Source organism: Ictalurus punctatus, chromosome 18, assembly GCF_001660625.3.
Source record: "Ictalurus punctatus breed USDA103 chromosome 18, Coco_2.0, whole genome shotgun sequence".
NCBI lineage: Eukaryota > Metazoa > Chordata > Actinopteri > Siluriformes > Ictaluridae > Ictalurus > Ictalurus punctatus.
The window spans coordinates 5462917-5481479 of NC_030433.2; the positions used below are offsets into that span (position 1 = coordinate 5462917).

An 18563-nucleotide genomic window follows, 5' to 3' on the forward strand; every position below is an offset into this window, starting at 1 on the left:
TGAGTGATTTATTCCTTTTATACCACAGAAATTTCCCAAAACTAACAATTTTTCACTTATTAAAAAGAACAAGAATAAAAATTCATTTAATGTTGTCGAACATCCTCTCACTTACAGTACGTTAGAACAGCACAGCTATAAACTGTCATTCCCTCACCAGCCTCTCTTATTTCACCACCATACAAGTCCCTGGGAATATTGACAAAATAGAGTATAAAAGACACAACACAGTCGTCCAATATTTGTTACAACCAACACCTTATATTTACGTTTGTTTAGGTTTTGGTTGCTAACGCTAAACTCTAGAGGCCAACCGATTGATCGGATTTGCCGATTAATTAACACAGATAACCGATTGCTGGAACTGTCGTTATCGGAAACTATTCGCACTGATAGCTTTTCCCGGTTGCGTCCCTTGCGGCAGCGGCTGAAAGGGTCCCGTGTCATCCTGCAGTACGAGAGCGGCCTCTAGAGGTGACATCCAAACTATCGCTGACAAATTTTGTTGTGTTATTTGAAGTGTTTTTTTTTTTTATTATTCATTTTGGATGTCTCTGATGTTACTTTTTGGCTCAGTTTGGTTGTATATCTTTTATTTACTTTAACATTTATTAATCGTTAAGGTACTAATATTTATTTCATTTAAAAAGTACAGTATATTTTCACCGTACAGCCAGCACTGTTTATTTTTGTAATCGGTTGATTATCGGTTATCGGCAAGTAGCACCCCGACTTATTTATCGGTACTGGTAAAATCCGGTATCAGTCGCCCTCTGCTAAACTCATACAAGATTGTTCTCCAATTTCAGGTTCATTCTTTCAATGTAATGTAGCAAGAAAATCCTTCTCAGGCATGCAAGCTCATTCTTTAGATTCTTGGTTTGCAAAACTTCTACGGTTGGATAATAAAGGCATCTGACTCAGTTTAACGGTGAGAAGATCCTACCCGAAGATAACGTTCTGTACCGGTGTGCTGTAATTCCAAGTGAACTGCCATGAGCGCTCGTTCTGTTTCTGTGCTTCAACTCGTGACTTCTAGACCACAGGTGAAGCTAAGCTTGTGACATTGTGAGTCTGAGCATGTCTCTTGGTGCACTCCGTGAGAGGAAAGATAAAGCCACAGGCTGATCTTTAATCAACTGTTCTGCTGGGTTATGGAAGACTTTCTCTCAAACGAAATAATGTCAAGGCTTAAAGTGGTAGTTATGTCATATATTGTAAGGAAACAACTCTTCGTATATTATACATCTTGTCAAAAGGTTTTCATGCTTAAATCAACTCAGCTTCTCATTAATTAACTAGCTCTTTTCATTTAAAAAAAAAAAAGCTCACTCGGGTGAATGCGTGTCTCAGCAGGAGGATCACATGTCTGTTTTTACACGTCTTCCATCAAAACAGGGTTTAATTCCTGGCGCAAAGACAAAGCTGGCTGATGGTTCTGCTGCATTCACGCCGAGAGTCATGTTCTCATCCGGAGCTTCACTCCCATTAAGGGAAACAAAATACCTGCCTCGAAAAATCCCTGTTTATACACGTCCAATGTTTGCCAAATAGGATTTTTAATTCTCAAATCTGATTGGTCAGAAGCAAATCACAGGTTTATATTAATACATTATAGTTTCTATAGTAACAGCTCACTCAAAGGACTTGTATGGTGGCACGAAGTCTAACAATAGACAGTTCAAGTGTAAGTGCTAGTTAACAAAGAAATACATATAATCATTGATATGGTAAGGAGAATGTTTATTTAAAGAAGGTGTCTCGGGATCACCGCAGGGAAGGAGGGCTTTGCAGTTGCTCAGCCATGTGTCGAGCTGCTTTTTTTTCCCGTCTTATTAACTTCAAGAAAGAGGAAAGAAAAGTGGCTGGTGAGAGAATGACTGTTTATAGCTCTTTCGTGGACTTTCCACAGCATTGAATGTAACTATAAATGGACAAAAGTGTGACGCATCGTTCTTTATTAGATAAAATATTGCATATTGTAAAATTTTGTTATCAGATTGAGTTATATGACAAATAAAGCACTTCAACATGTGCTGTTGTTGGAAAATGATCAACTTCAGAGTGAGAACCTTGACGTCGCGTCGGGCTGCGTCACACCACCCATTGATTACTGGTTATTTTCCTATGCATCTTAAAGGGTGGAATTAAGGAATTCCTTTTTTATGGTTTATTTTGTGTAATCAATATGAACTCTAAAAATTTGTCTGAGGACAGAACTCGGATTTACCAAGGAGAATACAATCCTGTATCATAGCAACTGACAAAGTGACAGCAGTCTTTAATGGCCTTTACATGCTATAACAAATGTATTCATCATATACGCATTGAGAAAACCTATCATCAGGCAGAAGTACGGGGATATTTCTTTAGTCAAGGACAAAAAAACTGACATTGAACCAACTATTAGTGTGCGTGCTGGAATAAAGTGAAAGAGTATCGTGCTGATCCCTGTGTAAGCAGGACGAGGAAATAAACTGTGTTCATTTCAAGGGTATGCTTCAAATCATGAGTATGAGAGACACTGCACAGGTTCCTACAGCTATACGAAGGCAATTAGACATAGATGCTATACGTCAAATCACATAAGTATCCTTACAAACAAAAGGGGGAGCTCATTGTTAAAGCCCCATTTAACATTCTGGCCGTTCCTTTGTAGACCTATAGCCAAGGAGCCTTCTATCAGTCCTTCTAAAATGTCCCCCACCAACATCGTTCCTAATTATAAACCTTACAAATGACCTACGCTACAAAAAAAAAGGCTGATATCCAATCAGCAGCTTTGGCCGAAGAATGGCTAGGGACGACACAGAAGCCTGACCCGGTCTGTGGATCCCACTGGAGCGGAGGAACGCTGAGGGGAAATGAAAGAAGCAAGTCGGCCTTTAGATTTGCCTTGGTGCTAACAGACATGGATGCCAAATGGCCGGACTGATTGAGAGATAAAAGCACATACAACTCCTCACTCTGTCCTGCAGTGCATTTCCCAAGATCTGAACTCCGACAGCTTTACGATCCGTCCCTCTTGGCAGACGGTGCGCATATTTTGCAGTATACATTAGACAGAATTGCGCTGAAGAGGTTCTCTGTGCCACATGCGGTGTTTGCGTTTCGGAAAGAAACCTATAATATGAAACGTTGTTTTCTCTCCCCTTGAGGAAAATCTGTATTTTATAGAAGGTAAGTTATTGTTTTTGCAACTGCACACTGAGAATGGGATTCGCTCTCAGGCAAGTGCTCTCAGGATCGCGAAGACGTATTGCTGTCTGCTCTGGACCTGCGCAGCAGGCCGCGTGGAGCTATTTCATCCGACAAAGAAATGGGAACTGGCCAAATCTCTGAAGCAAAAACACTTGAGATGAGTTTTCGCTCTCTCTCTTTTTTCCCCCTGTTCCCACAAACCCAAGGATCACTTCTGAACGTGAAACAACAGACACGTTTTCTTCATTACAACCCCATTTTAGCCGAGGCTAAAGTCTGCTCCATGTGTCCTAGTACTTCCAGTCTTTCTGGTAAGGGAACTTGTGCAATAGTGGTAAGGAGTTCTCAAATCTGATTGGTCACACGGTGCTAATTATTATTCTTTAACAGCAGCAACTTCAGGAAATGCTGTTACTGGAAAATTATAAATTTCAGGCTTCTTGCCAGGCCACATCATAACACCCCATCACCTATAACAGCATACCTTATCATGTTTTAGTCCTTACATACTAGATTCATTTTGGAGCATCCATTTCAGAAGAAATGAACACGCTAAACAAATAATAATCTTCTGGAGTGGATTTTTGACCATTTGTGCTTTCCATGTGGGAAAATAATTCCGAGCATTTAGAACATTCAGAGTCATTACGTCACACCCACCCAGCAGGACCTCTAGTATATTAGTAGTTTATTATTCACTTCTTGACTGACACGGCTAAGTCGAGGTTGTCAAGAGTTCTGTTAGTCTTTGTAAGTGAGCATACGGGGTCACGGCCCAGCACCAGAGCCATGCAGTCAAATTTTAAACCTTGGCTAATGAATCATGAGGGTGTCAAATAAGGAGGGAGTCATAGATGGTAATCAATCCCCATAGGATTCAAACAAAATATGACTGTGAGGCAGTGGCAGGTTGTGCATTTCATTCTTAATGTGCAACTCGTTTCAAATAAAAGGAGAACATTGGCCTTTGAAGAACGGTGCATGTATTCGGCATGAGCATTAAGAAAACCAGTCAGAAAGTGGACCAAAAACATCACACTTTTGGCTAGATGGAGGATTCCTATCATTATGTCAGGCTATTTAAAACATGTAATGCAACAATGCTCACAACTGCCCTTGTCAGATTTTATTAGATGAAATGTATCTGGCACGAACAGATTTTATGATGTGCCATCTAGCACTATCAAGGGTTCTGTTCGTTTATTGTTGTGGAGGAGCCATTTAAAAATTTGTGTAACCCCTTATAAAAAAAATAAAGCGTTTTCCTTTCAGAAACGGGTCGAAATCCAGAAACTTTAAATCATTCAAAGAATGCTTGAGGAACCCATTTTTCTAAGAGTATGGCTTTAAGCTACCAGCATGACACACTTCAACTCTACCAGCACTCCTGGTAGTCCCTTTCTCTAGCCTTTCATTTCGTGTTCTTCCCTTCATGTCTGTTTCTTTCTTCAACTTCACCATCCGACAGAAACAAACCACAAACACTGCATTAATTACATACAGATTTGGAATAGTTGCCAAGTTTCCTGCATGGTTGTTGACAATGAAAGGCTCTACTGTGACCACAGTGTGTGTTTGAGAGCATGTGTGTGTGTGTGTGTGTGTGTGTGTGTGTGTGTGTGTGTGTGTGTGTGTGTGTGTGTGTGTGTGTGTGTGTGTGTGTGTAGGAATTAGACCCTTGTGTCGAGCGCAAAGCTTGACTCCTACATCAGCTCTAAAAGTCAACGGCATCCATCAGCTGTGCTGGGGCCCAGCTTTAGGTATCAGACAGAATGGGTGGAAAATCGTCTTTTTGCGTCTCAGTGCAGAGATTAAAATCTGCGCCGTTACCTCACTCGCGCACATGAATACATGAGGATCAGGCTGTTAATTTTTGTTCACTCATGAGAACATGGTTCATAAAAGACAGAGAGAGAGAGAGGGAGGGAAGGAGGGATGGAGGGAGGAAGGGGAAAAATCCCTTCAGGCTGTATGCACAGCCTGATCCTAGCAAAGCCGTAACAGTGTTTCTCAGGCATCCTCTACACACAGCTCTATTGTGTGCCCATTTAGGCCAAGTCACAATGCTGCTATCCAGTGAGTGTGAAGATCAGAGGTTTTATGAGTGCCTCATAGGAAAAGAGCCGTAGTTTGACATTTCCAATATAACGCACAAACGGCCCACAATGACATCACCGTAGCACACTAAAAGTGTTGGGTTCCATCTCCTGTAAAACATTTACACCTTTTCCGTGTTAGCGCTGCCACTTTAGACCATTCAGATAGCGGATGCTTTATGAGGGATGACGCAGTACTGCTTATGTTAATTGGCTCAAGGAGTCTGTAGTAGAGGCGCCCAAGAAAACTCAAACTCTTTCATCCAGGACGTATGCTGAAAGTGTGAGGTAGCTCCAACGTAGCCAATCCACTTACAGGTGTAACGTAGAGAAGTGCATACAATCGATATGTTCTTTATCGCACAGCATCCAGGAACTATCATGAAAAGTAGCATCTAGGTACAGGCAGACTGTTTCTATCCAAATATACAAGCATGGATCAAAACAATGAGAAGCATGAACTAGAACACAAGAAACTAGGCCTTGGCAACGTAACTTTTGAGGTATAAATCGCCAAACTAATCAAAAGACTAACACAGAACAGATGGATACAATTGGGTAACAAACCAATGACAGGACAGGGGCGGAGACAGGAATAGAACAGAAACAAAGCACATGGCAAAGTAAACAAGAGCACATGACAGGACAGGACATGTAGGCAGAGAGGGAGAATTCGTGGGAAGAAACCAGAGAACCAAACACAGACGGTAACTCAAGTTTGGGATCAATGGCATCCAACATTAGTGTAACTGTACACTAACAATCTGTATCTTTCAGCCATAGGTGTCCCTCACGGGTACATCCTTGGACCTTTAATATACTGCATATCTTCCATCTGGGTTGTGTAATGTATATTATAAAGTGATTTCAAAATACATTTAAAATTCATTAAACGTACATAATTGGATCATAAGGCCCAGTATGTTACCCTTGAGGGTACACTTGCCACAGTGTGGCATTAAGATGTTGGGAAAGACTTCGTAAAACTGAACGCTAGGACTCGATGTCGGGATTATGTAATAATTGTAATTACTAATGACTTAAATAATGGTTTTAGGGAACCTTAAAACCGTGAAGCACTGCGATACATTCTGTATATCTAACCAAAATGCAAAGAAACACCACACAGAACGTTCAAGAATAATATGACTACATTCCAACAAACTGGCATAAAAAAACTGTCTTAAAAAAACAAACAAAAAAACACCCCCACAATGTTAACCCTATCTCTGTGTGGCCTGTTGATGATTCGAGTGCTCTTGTAATGTAAATTGATGTATACAGTGAATTAATAGCAGTGACAATCTTTCAGACGAACAAAAGGCCCGTTGTTCAGAGTTCTACAGGTGCAGCACTTCACCTGCAGACCGGCGCTTCACTTCCCAGTCAATGAAAACATGAGTACAAAGTGCCCGCATTGACAAAGGAAGGCACAAGTGATTCTCAGGTGTAATGGATGAAGATAAGGCTAGCAGTGTGCAATAGCCATTGACGGGGCTGACAGAAAGCCCTCTTAGCTCTTAACACACTCCATTACTAGCAAATAGATTCTCTAAAACTGAAGGTGCCAGTTTTGAATGAACTAAACAGTGGCTGTATAGAGCAATCCCACGACAAGTACGGTGCTAACTGGGTCATTTGTTTATTTAATCGTGGCAGACTGGATATGACACATGCCAGGATTTAACAAAATAAATGACTTGGGACCTGACAAAATCCTTCTTGTTCTAATATGTTATCGTATCTACAGTAACAACGCAAGGATTGCTCTAAGGATTTTAAACAGATTCAAAATGATGCTGAAATTTATCAACAAATCATGTAGAGTTGTTGATATGGTGAACTTTTCTATAAGGAGATTCTGTATGTTTATTTAACCTTTAAGGAAGGAATCCAGTGTCAGTGCTTCGTAACCATCAAATAAGAGAGTTTTTAGGAGAGAGGGCTTTCCTTATGCTGTAACGTAAATTACAATAGGAACCGACTTATTTCGCAGAAGTTCCACTACATTAAATGTAACTATAAATGGATAAAATGTATTACATGTATTTACAGTTTTATCTAAAGGAACCTACTAGCAGCAGGGGTGGATAAATGACTAGCCTGGATACCTGGGACATGTAGATTGTATGACAGGGCAATGAGTTTTTTTTTACGTGTCATTGCCTGGTGGACAAATGACTCATCAGGCACTAACTTTTTCTGCTGTCCGTCACCCAGAGAAAAACAAACCCTGACTCACTTGGCTTTAGCTAATAAATACTCAGACTAACATTTAAAAAAAAATTTTTTTTTTAACCAAATACACCTCAATTTGTGTTGATTTCAATCTAATGAACTAGTTTGGATCTCACATTTGTACTATTTGTACAACATAAAACATTTTGTATCAGACCGCTCAATTTGTAGGTGGGCAAAAATATTGGAACATGTGACCGACAGGTGTTTCTTGTTACCCAGGTGTGTCCTATTAGATTGTTTGTTTAAACAATAAATAGCTATGAATTTCTACTCTTGGTTTCAGCCTTCACTTTCACCTGTGAAGTCTGTATTTGTTGTTAAATAGGATAAACCAACATGAAGCTCAGAGAGCAGTCTATGGGAGAAAAGCGAGCCGTTTTGAAGCAGAGAAAAGAGGGAAAATCAATCAGAGGCATCGCACAAACACCGGGCATAGCCAATACAACAAATTGGAAAAAAGAAAGAAACCACTGGTGTACTGAGCAACAGACATTGAATGGGTCGGCCAAGGAAAACAACAACAGCTGATGATAGAAACATTGTGAGAGCTGTGAAGAAAATCCGCAAAACAATAGTAAGTGTAAATATAAATGTAAATACCAGGGGAAAAAAAAAGAAGCTGAAATCATAACCATCTCAAACCCAAATATCTTTGGTGTATAGCAAAAACACATGAATGTCCTTGTCATTCCAATAGTTTTGTAGGGGACTGCAGTTAATGTTGCTAGCTATTTAGCGACCACAGTGCTATAAAAAATGTCCTCGCTTTCATGATTTCCATCTACATTGCAAGATTACAGAGTTTTTCGATGGCGCAGGTAGTGAAAAGGCGAAATATACTGCATGTATGTGAAGTGTAATATTAAAAGGTAACAAATGTGACCACTAGTAGCAATTAACAAAATGTACTTTCCAAAAAAAAGAAAAAAAAATTAGGAGGTAAAAAAATGCATTCAAGACGTTTTGTAATGCCTCGAGCAAGCACTGGGTTTTGGGTGGAACATGTTTGTTGATTTAAACAAAACCACACTTGTTTACAGTAAAATAGATCCAGTGTGGTTATAAAATTTACTTTCCAGAGAAACAAAACATGCTGGTCAAGAACATTAGAGCATTTGGGAACGATTTATTTCAAGGAAAACGTACAAGGGGTTAATTTAGAGTGTGTAATTGCTCAAATTAAACACTAAAAAAAAAAAAAAAGGTTTATTCACTATGCAATATTCTTTATTCACAAATACCTGTATTGCTACATATGTGGAGATCAGTTAGATGAAAATGACTAATATATTCACTTTGAAAACATTTCGCAAACTATTGAGCATGAAATAATAACCCAAATTAAACTAATTACTGACTAAAAATCGCTAAGATGTTCTCTATAAGTCCATTACTGTGTTACTAAGCATTCACTTTTCCCATGGGCTAGCTAATGGATTTGCTCAGACGAGCATAATGTAGTAGTTAATGGTCTATCAATAAATACCTAAGTAGAATTAATCATTTACATAACTTAAATATCTCTGTGCTGTAATGTACAGAATGTGTGTGTACTGTATGTGTACAGAAGAATACTATTAACCCTGTACTGCACACATTACAGTACTCTTATGGAAAAATTTATGTGGGGATATTTTGTGCTATGTTGCCATATCTACAATGTACAACATTGGAAATAGGCCTACTGAGCATTTCTGTGAAGATAAGAGTCCTTAATCCACAGGACGTAGTAGATTTCCATGTGAAATGGAAAGAATGCATTCACACAGCTATGATACAGTACACAAAGCATCTAATAAAGGGCTGAAAATGAGACTTCTGTATTTGTTGGATTTTTTTCCCCATTCATCCAGAATGTTCTTGAATTTTATGAACACTGAACCACTTTGGAATTGGTCCAGCAAGGAAACTGGCATGCAAAAAGCTTTTTGCATCAATTCTTGAATGACAAAGAAATGCAGAGATCTATTCATGGAGCAAAAAAAAAAAAAGAAAAAATGAAAGGAAGATAAACAGAACAGAGTGAGGTAACAGCGAGAGAGAGAAAACTGAAGACAAAAATGAACTGTTAAAGAAAATCTAAAGTGGACAGGAGAAAATGAAAACACTTTTAGACAAGAAAGCAAAAGCAAACACGGCAATGAGCCCTGGGCCTACCTGTGGGCTTACACTGGGACCGTAGGCCATGCCGGGAGATGCCATGGAGTGCGGGCCCATGGGCGAGCTGATGACGGAAAAGGGAGAGCCGAGGCCGTTCATCGGCGAGCTGAGTGTGCTGATGGGTGAGTGAAGGGATCCTGAGGCTCCGATGGAGGTCGGACTCAGCAGGGGAGGATGCATGGGCCGGTGGGACGTGGGAGAGCTCAGAGGAGACGAGGTCACATGACCCGAGTCTGTGAGAGACAAAGAGAAAGAGATTGAGGATTGAAGAATAAAGTTATTGCTCTGGCTTTAGGGCACTTATGCTCACATAACCCAAGAGACTCATATTAGCAACGGGGACATTCCTGACTGAGTCGTCCACACGTTTGAGCGACTGTTCAGAATGACTGGAGCGATATTTCATTTTGTTTTGATTCCTAATGAAAAATGTGATTTCGAGGCGAGAAAGACAATATAAATAAACCACCCTGCGACTCCTAACATCTGCTAGAAGGGTTGCTGTTTCTCCTGGCGTACACCAAAACTGCTGGTTCTAAAATACAAATAAGCTGTGGCTTATTTATATTTATACCATATTGCTGGTGAATTCTCGAATCAGATTGGTCAGACCGTGTTGATTTATTTCTATAACAGCCGCTCTGGCAGCAGTTCCAGCTGCAAGACAAATCACAGGTTTATATTAATGCTTGTTCTAACACATTATCTGCACGTTTTGCGTTCTCTATGAAGAGAGGTTTATGTAGCACGACAAGCATTCTGCAACATTAATACAATAAACAATTGCAATTGTTGGGAAAATGCTGTGGTATACGAGCAATACAACAAATCAGAATGTGGTATTATATGAAAATAACTAAATTCAAGATTGGCTATTTGTACTCCTAGTTATTATATGCTAATTCGACTAGTAGCCTGATGTTAACAGTCATCATATTTAACCAAGTTAAAGTGCAATAAACCCAAACTCCAGGCTACACTGGATGGATAACACTGATGTGCTCTACAGGAAAGGCCAGGTCAGGTTTTTTCTGTCTACAGTAGCTCAGGCTACTGGTTATTCCCTCAGTGTATCATGGCACCAGAGAACAAATACCAAACTCCTCAACAAGCTGATTAGGAAAGTCACAGAACTGACGCTCGACTCATTGGAAGCAATGACATAAGAAATAAATTCTGTCCGTTCCTTCCATGGCAGGATATACAGACAAACCGTCAGCATTTCATTACATATCCTCCAAGCATGCTACCCTGTCCCCAAACTCTCATTATAAACAGTAGCACAGTATCCCTGTAACGCAAAACCTTCACGCGACCTTTTCACCTAACGAGCGAAGTTCACAAAGAGACAGCAAGACACGTGAGGATTCAGAGAGGACAGAAATGTGAGGAGGGCAACGTCATTACCTCTGGTGATTAGACTCAAAACCTCTTGCTCTTCAGCCCACATGTTTTCGTCCACCGTCTTTTTTCTCTCTAGATTTGTTTGCCTTGGACCTGAGTGCTGAGAGTGAGGCCATAGATTTGCTTCTCCAGCGAGAACCTGAGCCTCTCTCGCCTTTCGTTCTGCCTTCATTCATGCTCGACAAAGCCACATGTTCAGGGGAATTCAACAGGCTAATGAAACACCTACACAAATCTGCACAACAGCCACCTGGAGGACACATGCCTCAGCCTGACTCGAGTCCACCCCAAAAGTAATTTGTATACCAGTAATACAGTAGACAAATAAGCATGTTGACCTAATGCTGTTACGCAACACAAGACAGGCTTCCTCGAAGGACCGTTTCATAAGCAGCTGAACATGAACCGAGAGCATGTACTGCTTGACGAGCTGACAGCTGAGAATAATGGCGTGTTCAGTCAGGAGTGTCATCCAGAAGCATGCTGTCCCACAACGACTGACATCATCTCCCAGTGCCGCTGATCGATTCCAGGCCAAAAGCACGAGCTAAGAAATGGGAAGAGGAGAGAGGATGCTGTGCAACACATCCTACCCCTTCCATCGCGTTCTCCAAACACCCCCAAGTCATCGCTATCGGCACTCAATAATTAAACGCCACAGCCAAACCACAGTCAAGAATGTCTTGACGAATTAAAGCTGGTGTCAACAATTTTTTAATAGTTACCGTCAACGATTTTGGCATAGATTACCGTTCTGAAGTCCAAAATTCAAACAAAAAACAGCTTGTCCCTTCGGCTTTCCTGACATGCCCCCAAAACATCCACCGACATGTGTGCGCGACATGATTTACAGGCAAGAGGAAAATGCCAGTGGCTGAAAAGGAAAGTGTGAGAAAAAGGAGAATGCAGCCAAAAAAGGCGCTACTGTTAAACGTGGTCTTCAAGTCCGCATGAAAAGGCTTGAGAGCGGCGATTTGATTCCGTACGCTGACGTACTTCCTTCAGAAAAAGGAAGTCACAGGAGTGACAGCCAATAGCGTTTGAGAAATGAGAATATCTTCAAAACAGTCTGTACTTTTTACAAGATATACTGTACTATCATATTGGTATCCATAACACGAAGCAACAGATCCAAAAATTTCTGAAACACCCATTTTCATTTTGGAGGCACTTTAAGTCAAAACATTTGGAAGTTTTCTTCACGTTGCAGCTTTAATAAAAGACCGGCGTAGGAGAAAAACTGATCTCTGTGGACACGTGAAAACAATCAGTCCCTCCAGGAGTATATTCGGAGGAACGCGCAATTTTTCAATATGACCGCAGATTTTTCGCAGATTTGGGCCAAGAAGCGTCATGTGACGTCATCACAACATGTGTTTCACGTGCGTTGAACATGAGTACAGCTAAATGGTCTCATTTACCAACAAACATCACTGCAAAACTACTGCGTACAATCGCAATTTCGCCAATTCAAGTAGTTTTCTACGACAACAATCATCCAAACTCTGCGAAATCCTGTATGGACTGAACAACAGACAAAATGATGTCGAAAACAAACATCTTACCAATCACGGAAATGGCAAGGTCTCTTCTTACCAGTCACTCATATTGCCTTTCCGTGTAGAGAGTTGAGATTTTCAAAACAGCTAACTGCAGCTAATAAAATTATTTACTGCACCTTTAATCTTTTTAACAAAAAAACACAACACTGTATTTTTCCTTTCCTTCATGACAGGGAGCTCAACTTCCTTTCAATCCAGGCGTTTTTTTTTTTTTTCTTCGTCAGAAAAGACAGCCCACCCTACAACCAAGAGATGCCAGTCTGCATCAGCGTAAGTAATTCATCTGATGTCTAACGTAATGTGGCTGATGAAGAATGAGTGAGCAGTGCGGAATGTGTAGCTCTGGAGGGGACGCAGTAGATGGTCTTCTCCTTGCCAAAAGGGAGACATTCTGTTGTTCAGGGACTTGTCTGGCTCAGTAATCTCTCCAGCCTGCTGGAGGGCATACTTATGTGCTCTAATAGGGAATAATTAGGGCATGCAGATGTGTGTATTTGTGTGCTAATTCAATGCTATTTTTAATGTGTATTTGCGACAGATCCAGCCAAGACTGGTGGTCTTGCTGGGCCTAATGGCACCTTCATTCACCATTCACCGCTCGTCTATTTTGTCCTGTACATCTCCGCCAGGACTGGTTCGCCAGATCAGGATTAAAGACGGATAAACGTAGATCTTTGGCAAATTTGACCAATTTTATTTATTTATTTATTTTTTATAGATTTGTATATCCATCTATGCTCTCATGGTCTCTCAGGTCACAAAGAAGTCCCTTAAAGGTGCAGACCGTGATCCAAGACTCAGCTGTCACTGTGACATTGAATGGGTGCAATCAGAGACCTGGACGTTTAAAAGTATAGTCAATGATTAGAGATTCAGGTGTCAAAAGAATTACTGACTACACCTTTAATGGGTCAGATTGGTCCGTCCTTTACATTTGTAGTCAGTGATTAGAGACTCTACTGGTACTATGTCTAAAATCAATGACTATATCTTTAAGGGGGGCGGGGAGGGGGTGATCAGAGAGATCTTTCAATCCATTATAAACAGACCAAAGCTCTTTACAGCTGTACTCATTGATTAGCAATTCAGCTATTACCAAATCACTCACTGTCCCTTTAACGAGTGCAGATTAAAGATATCCTTCAATCCAGAATAAACAGACCTGCAGCCTTTAAAGGTGTCATCAGTGATTTCGGTGAAATCCGAATCGAGGGTTCACTGAGACCAGAGAATCTCCTCTGAGCAGATATTTTGTCTGTAGGAGTTCACCAGATATAATGATATTTCCTCGCTGGCGGTTTTCCCACGACCTGTTTGGCCAGGAACTGAAACGTGTTTTACAAGCTGTCTAAAAAAGCCCCTGGAAGCTTCATCAGGAGCTTCTTACCTGCCCTGGATGTGCTCCCTAGATGAGATAAGAGACGATTAAAAAAAAAAAAAAGAAAGCACAACCCTGGCAACTGTAGAGAAGAGTGGCAATCCTCCAGCTTGCGTCCTTGCCAATGATGTGAGCGTGGATGGACTCAGAAGAGCGAGGAGGGAGTGGAAATAAAAACAGACCTTCTGCGCGACAGAATAACCGCTGATCATCGGTGTGCAAACACACACCTGATGGCGAGCGCGGAAAATTAAGCAGGATTACAGTGTGTGCCAGGAGGCTACTGTAAACAATCCGGAAAGAGGGGAAAAAAAGTGTTTTCTCTTTCTCTGAAAATGTCTTCATTGAGGAAATGTGTAGATTTCACACTAGGCTCTGTGTGGGAACGGTTTAGGGGTGTGGGAAAGGTTCCACAGACCACACTGGCTGACACTGCGCACACACACACACACACACACACCAGATACACAATAATACATAAAAAAAAATGTAACAGGGATTGAAAAAGGGGAAGGGGGGGGTGTGTTCCTCCCTGCGTATCTTTCTGTCACCCACACACAAACACAGCCAATAAGCTGACTGCCAGACTAATGAGCGCACACACACACACACACACACACACACACACACACAAAGACTCATTTCATCCCAGACTGCTCACAGGTTGAAGATCTAGCGATGACATGTTGCCGTTCGTTTTTATCTCCCTCGCCCGGTTACATCACTCCCCGAGAACAAAGCAGTCTCGCGTTCCTGCAAACCACCCATCAAGGTAAAAATACGTTCATAAATGATGCTAATAGCTTTCTGCACGCTCGAGATGTTCTCTCGGTCACAGGAGACGGAATCTGCAGAGGCTGAAAACCCTCCAGATCATTAGTATATCTTTCAGCGAGTCATTACTGAACAGCTAACAAAGAGACGGCGAGGAGGTGCAGCCTCTCTATTCACACTGTGAACATCTCACATGAGGACAAAAACCACAAAAAGCCCTTAAGAGCGGAAAAAAAGAGAGAGATAAAAGTAACACGGGAGCGAATGCCTGTGTGAGGTGGAGAGTGCGAACGAGAGTGTGTTACGCCTGTCAAGACTCATTTTCTTTGGATTTAAACGGAAAATCTCCGCTGGATGTTGTACGTTTTTAGTCCCATAATTCACGTCTATAGAAAGAAAAAGTGTAGCTTATTTTTTAAATGCAGTGGAGTGCACGTTAACCACGATTTTATCTCATACTGCTGCAAAAAATATTTACAAAACACGCCAATACACCGTGTGAAAACAAAGATGTCACTATGTGACATCACACTTTCCTACACTAGCACTGTTCAGGACTTATTTTCCAGTCTGTACGGAATTCCGCGCCGTTTTATTTCTTTTGTGATTGTCGAGGCCAAAAACTCTTATGCTGCGTTTTTTCTCTCTCAAAACTTGAGACGCAGCTTGCAGAGCTTTTTGTGGCTTTTTGCAACAAAAATAAATAAATAAAAAACTACTTGCGAAATTCAATTGTACAAAACGAGACCTTTTAGCTGTACTCATGTTCGACGCACACGAATCGAAGAGGGCTTTGGTTGAACGCGCGTCGTGATGACGTCACACGATCTGCGGAAAATCTGCGGTAATTTTTTTTTTTTTTTAAATCGCTAATTCCTGGACGGAGGTTGGTGGAAACTGGAGAACCCGGAGGAAACCCACATGGAAACTTCACACAGACAGAACCCGAGCACAGGATCGAACCAATTGAACTCTGGAGCCACCATGTCTATCCAGCCATCCATTTTTCATACTATTTATCCTACACAGGGTCACGGCGGAGCCTGGAGACTATCCGAGGTACAATGCGGGGGACATCCTGGACGGGGTGGCAACCCATCGCAGGGCACAATCGCACACTAGGGACAATTCGGAAATACCGATCAGCATACAATGCATGTCTTCGGGCTGGGGAGGAAACCGGAGTACCCAGAGAAAACCCCTGAAACACATGGAGCACATGCAAACTCCGCGCACACAGGGTGGAGGCGGCATTCTAACCCCCAAACCGTGTAGGTGCGAGGCAAACGTGCTAACAATTAATCCACTGTGTCCACCAGCCACCATGTCATCCATATGATTTTATTTGACTAAACTTCAATAAAATGCAATCGATTTTGATAGAAATCTGACAGCCCTGCTGAGTGTGTATGTGTGTGTCTGTATCGTCTCGCTCGCTCTATCCCCTGTAGCACTGCACTGTACGACTGGAGACGTGACTCATGATCTGGGGCTTGTGCATTATGAATGTTACAGGCGTCCAGGGTCAGCACTGGCTCCAGATGAGGGTCTATTACCACCTGCTCGCTTTCCCACCTCCTCCAGTCTCTGCAGAGAAGCAGTGAGGAGCACAGAGACCACACGTGTCCTCATTAAAGTATTTCCATAGCGACAGTCTGGACAAGAAGAAGTAAGGAGAAATTCACTTGAGCTTAATAATGTCCTTCCAGAATATACTGTCTTTGTGTTCACCACGATCAGCTTGTGACTGACAGACAGACAAATGAACGTTTTATATGGGCAAAGTGTTCGCCGTGCACAAGTATTCACCCCTTCAAACTTTTTCCACATTTTGTAGTGTAACATTATGGGTTGTTTTGTTTAGATTCATGACATTTTAGATCCAGGTTGTAATATTACAAAATATGGAAAAATTCAAAGTGGAGGGTGGGGGAGGGGCGTGGCTAGCTAACATACTGTAAATGTGAAGTAAATGTACAATTGTAAAACTTTTGCGACAAGACTTTTCATGCGTACGTATACGAATAAAAGTTATTTAATTGCTGTAAAAGTTATGAGAGTGACTGGCGTTAGCTTGTGCACTGATTGTAGATGGTTAGGTTAGTCAATTTAGCAGTCCGTAATGGATTTCGCAGAATTTTTTGTGATTGTTTCGGCCAAAAACGCTCGATTTTGCTGCGGCTTTTTTCAAATTTGTTCGAGTTTCTGTGCTTTTTTTGCGGAAAACTACTCGGACTAGCGAAACTGCAATCGCACGACAACTAGTTTTTCACGGTGATGTACGTTGGTAAATGAGACCTTTTAGCTGTACTCATGTTCGAAGCACGTGAATTGAAGAGTTATTTGGCTGAATGCACGTTGTGATGACGTCCCATGGCGCGTCTCGGCCCAAATCGGCGGTAATTTAGAAAAATCGCGGGCTCTTCTGAATATTGCGGAGTTTGCTTGATTTTGCGTTAATTTCTGCGATCATAAAATGGCAGAATCCTGGAGGGACTGAATTTTCTCATCAAACATTAGCTAGCTAAGTTAAATTTATTATAGATTATACTGCTTAGTTGATGAAGTTTCATAAACAAGACTAATTTGTTGTATTGGAGGAAAAAAACGTTACAGTATGTCATGGATGCACATCGTTTTTTCATATAAAATAGGCATTATAGTATGTAAGGATTAAATCACGACAGGGTATGCTGTTATAGGAAAATAATCAACGACAGTGTGGTGTGAAGCTGATTAATTTCCTTTAATTTGCAACAAGTACTAAAGAATCACACATCCTTTCAATTCCTTTATAGTTTACATCCATGTTATGGAATGTCCACAAATACTGTATATCATACCAGCTATAAACGGTGCCTCATCTGCCTCTGTTTTTTTCTCTCATGAAAAAACAAAGAAGAAGACCACAAAAAAAATAAAAAAGGAACAGCCAAAAAAAATACAAAATGCTGCAAAACATTACAGCCTGTCCAGGAAAAAGCAGGTCATTGTACATCTCTTCTGACAGCACCAAGAACAGGAATACATTTTTCCAAAGCCCGAACCTTACTAGCCCATGGAGACATGGTGAGTTTGAGGCACTGTGAAAACACCCTGGTGTTGTTGCGCATTTCTGAAAGTCATACACAATGTGTTATTCACAAGGCTGTTTGGTGTTGGCTGGCGTGTTATTGAATCCCACATATGGCGCAGTGAGGCGACAATTCGGCAGAAATCGTTAGCATTTCTGTGAAACGCTCAGGTTTATTCATAGGTATAGAAGAGGGGGAAATAACAGAGCGGCTTCCTGAAGACCTTCCAAGTGGGCGAGATAATTCTGAGCCCAAAAGCGGCACAGGGTGCAATGCTGTGTGTTTTTTCTTCAGAGATTGAATGTGATGAGGAGTGACCGGGGGAGTGAAGCAAACATCCTGCACAGACCTCTGTGTAAGGGGACAGACCGCTTGTCCAAAACGACGGACACGAACACGGCCATGGCGATATTTATTTGACATTTACCACATGGCCACTGATAGTAGCCATCGTTAAACACCCCATGGTGTTTATTATTGCGCAGCAAATTCGAACCATTAGCGGAAAAACAGAGCGGTAGGGACTGGAAATAAGTGGGTGTAGTTAGAGAAAATCATGTATATGAAAATGTGTTTGTATGAGACAGCATCTGTGGTATTAATCACCACTTTGCTGTGTGTGTTCGTATAAACATGCTAACCCGGTGCACACTGTTAAGGCACGGAGAGTAAA

General features: G+C 41.3%; 1 protein-coding gene across 10 annotated transcripts in view; it reads right to left on the reverse strand.

The window, feature by feature from the left end:
- rxraa (retinoid X receptor, alpha a) overlaps window positions 1-18563 on the reverse strand; it is a 159617-nt gene that overhangs the window by 33016 nt on the left and 108038 nt on the right. For 9 of the 10 annotated variants that reach the window (XM_017492920.3, XM_017492919.3, XM_017492923.3 and 6 more), the window contains one exon: window positions 9696-9931. In XM_017492920.3, coding sequence (XP_017348409.1) covers window positions 9696-9931 — 236 coding nt within the window. Of the gene's footprint in view, window positions 1-9695; window positions 9932-11105; window positions 14333-18563 lie in introns of those variants that run through there. The other variant, XM_017492921.3, reaches the window with a different exon arrangement.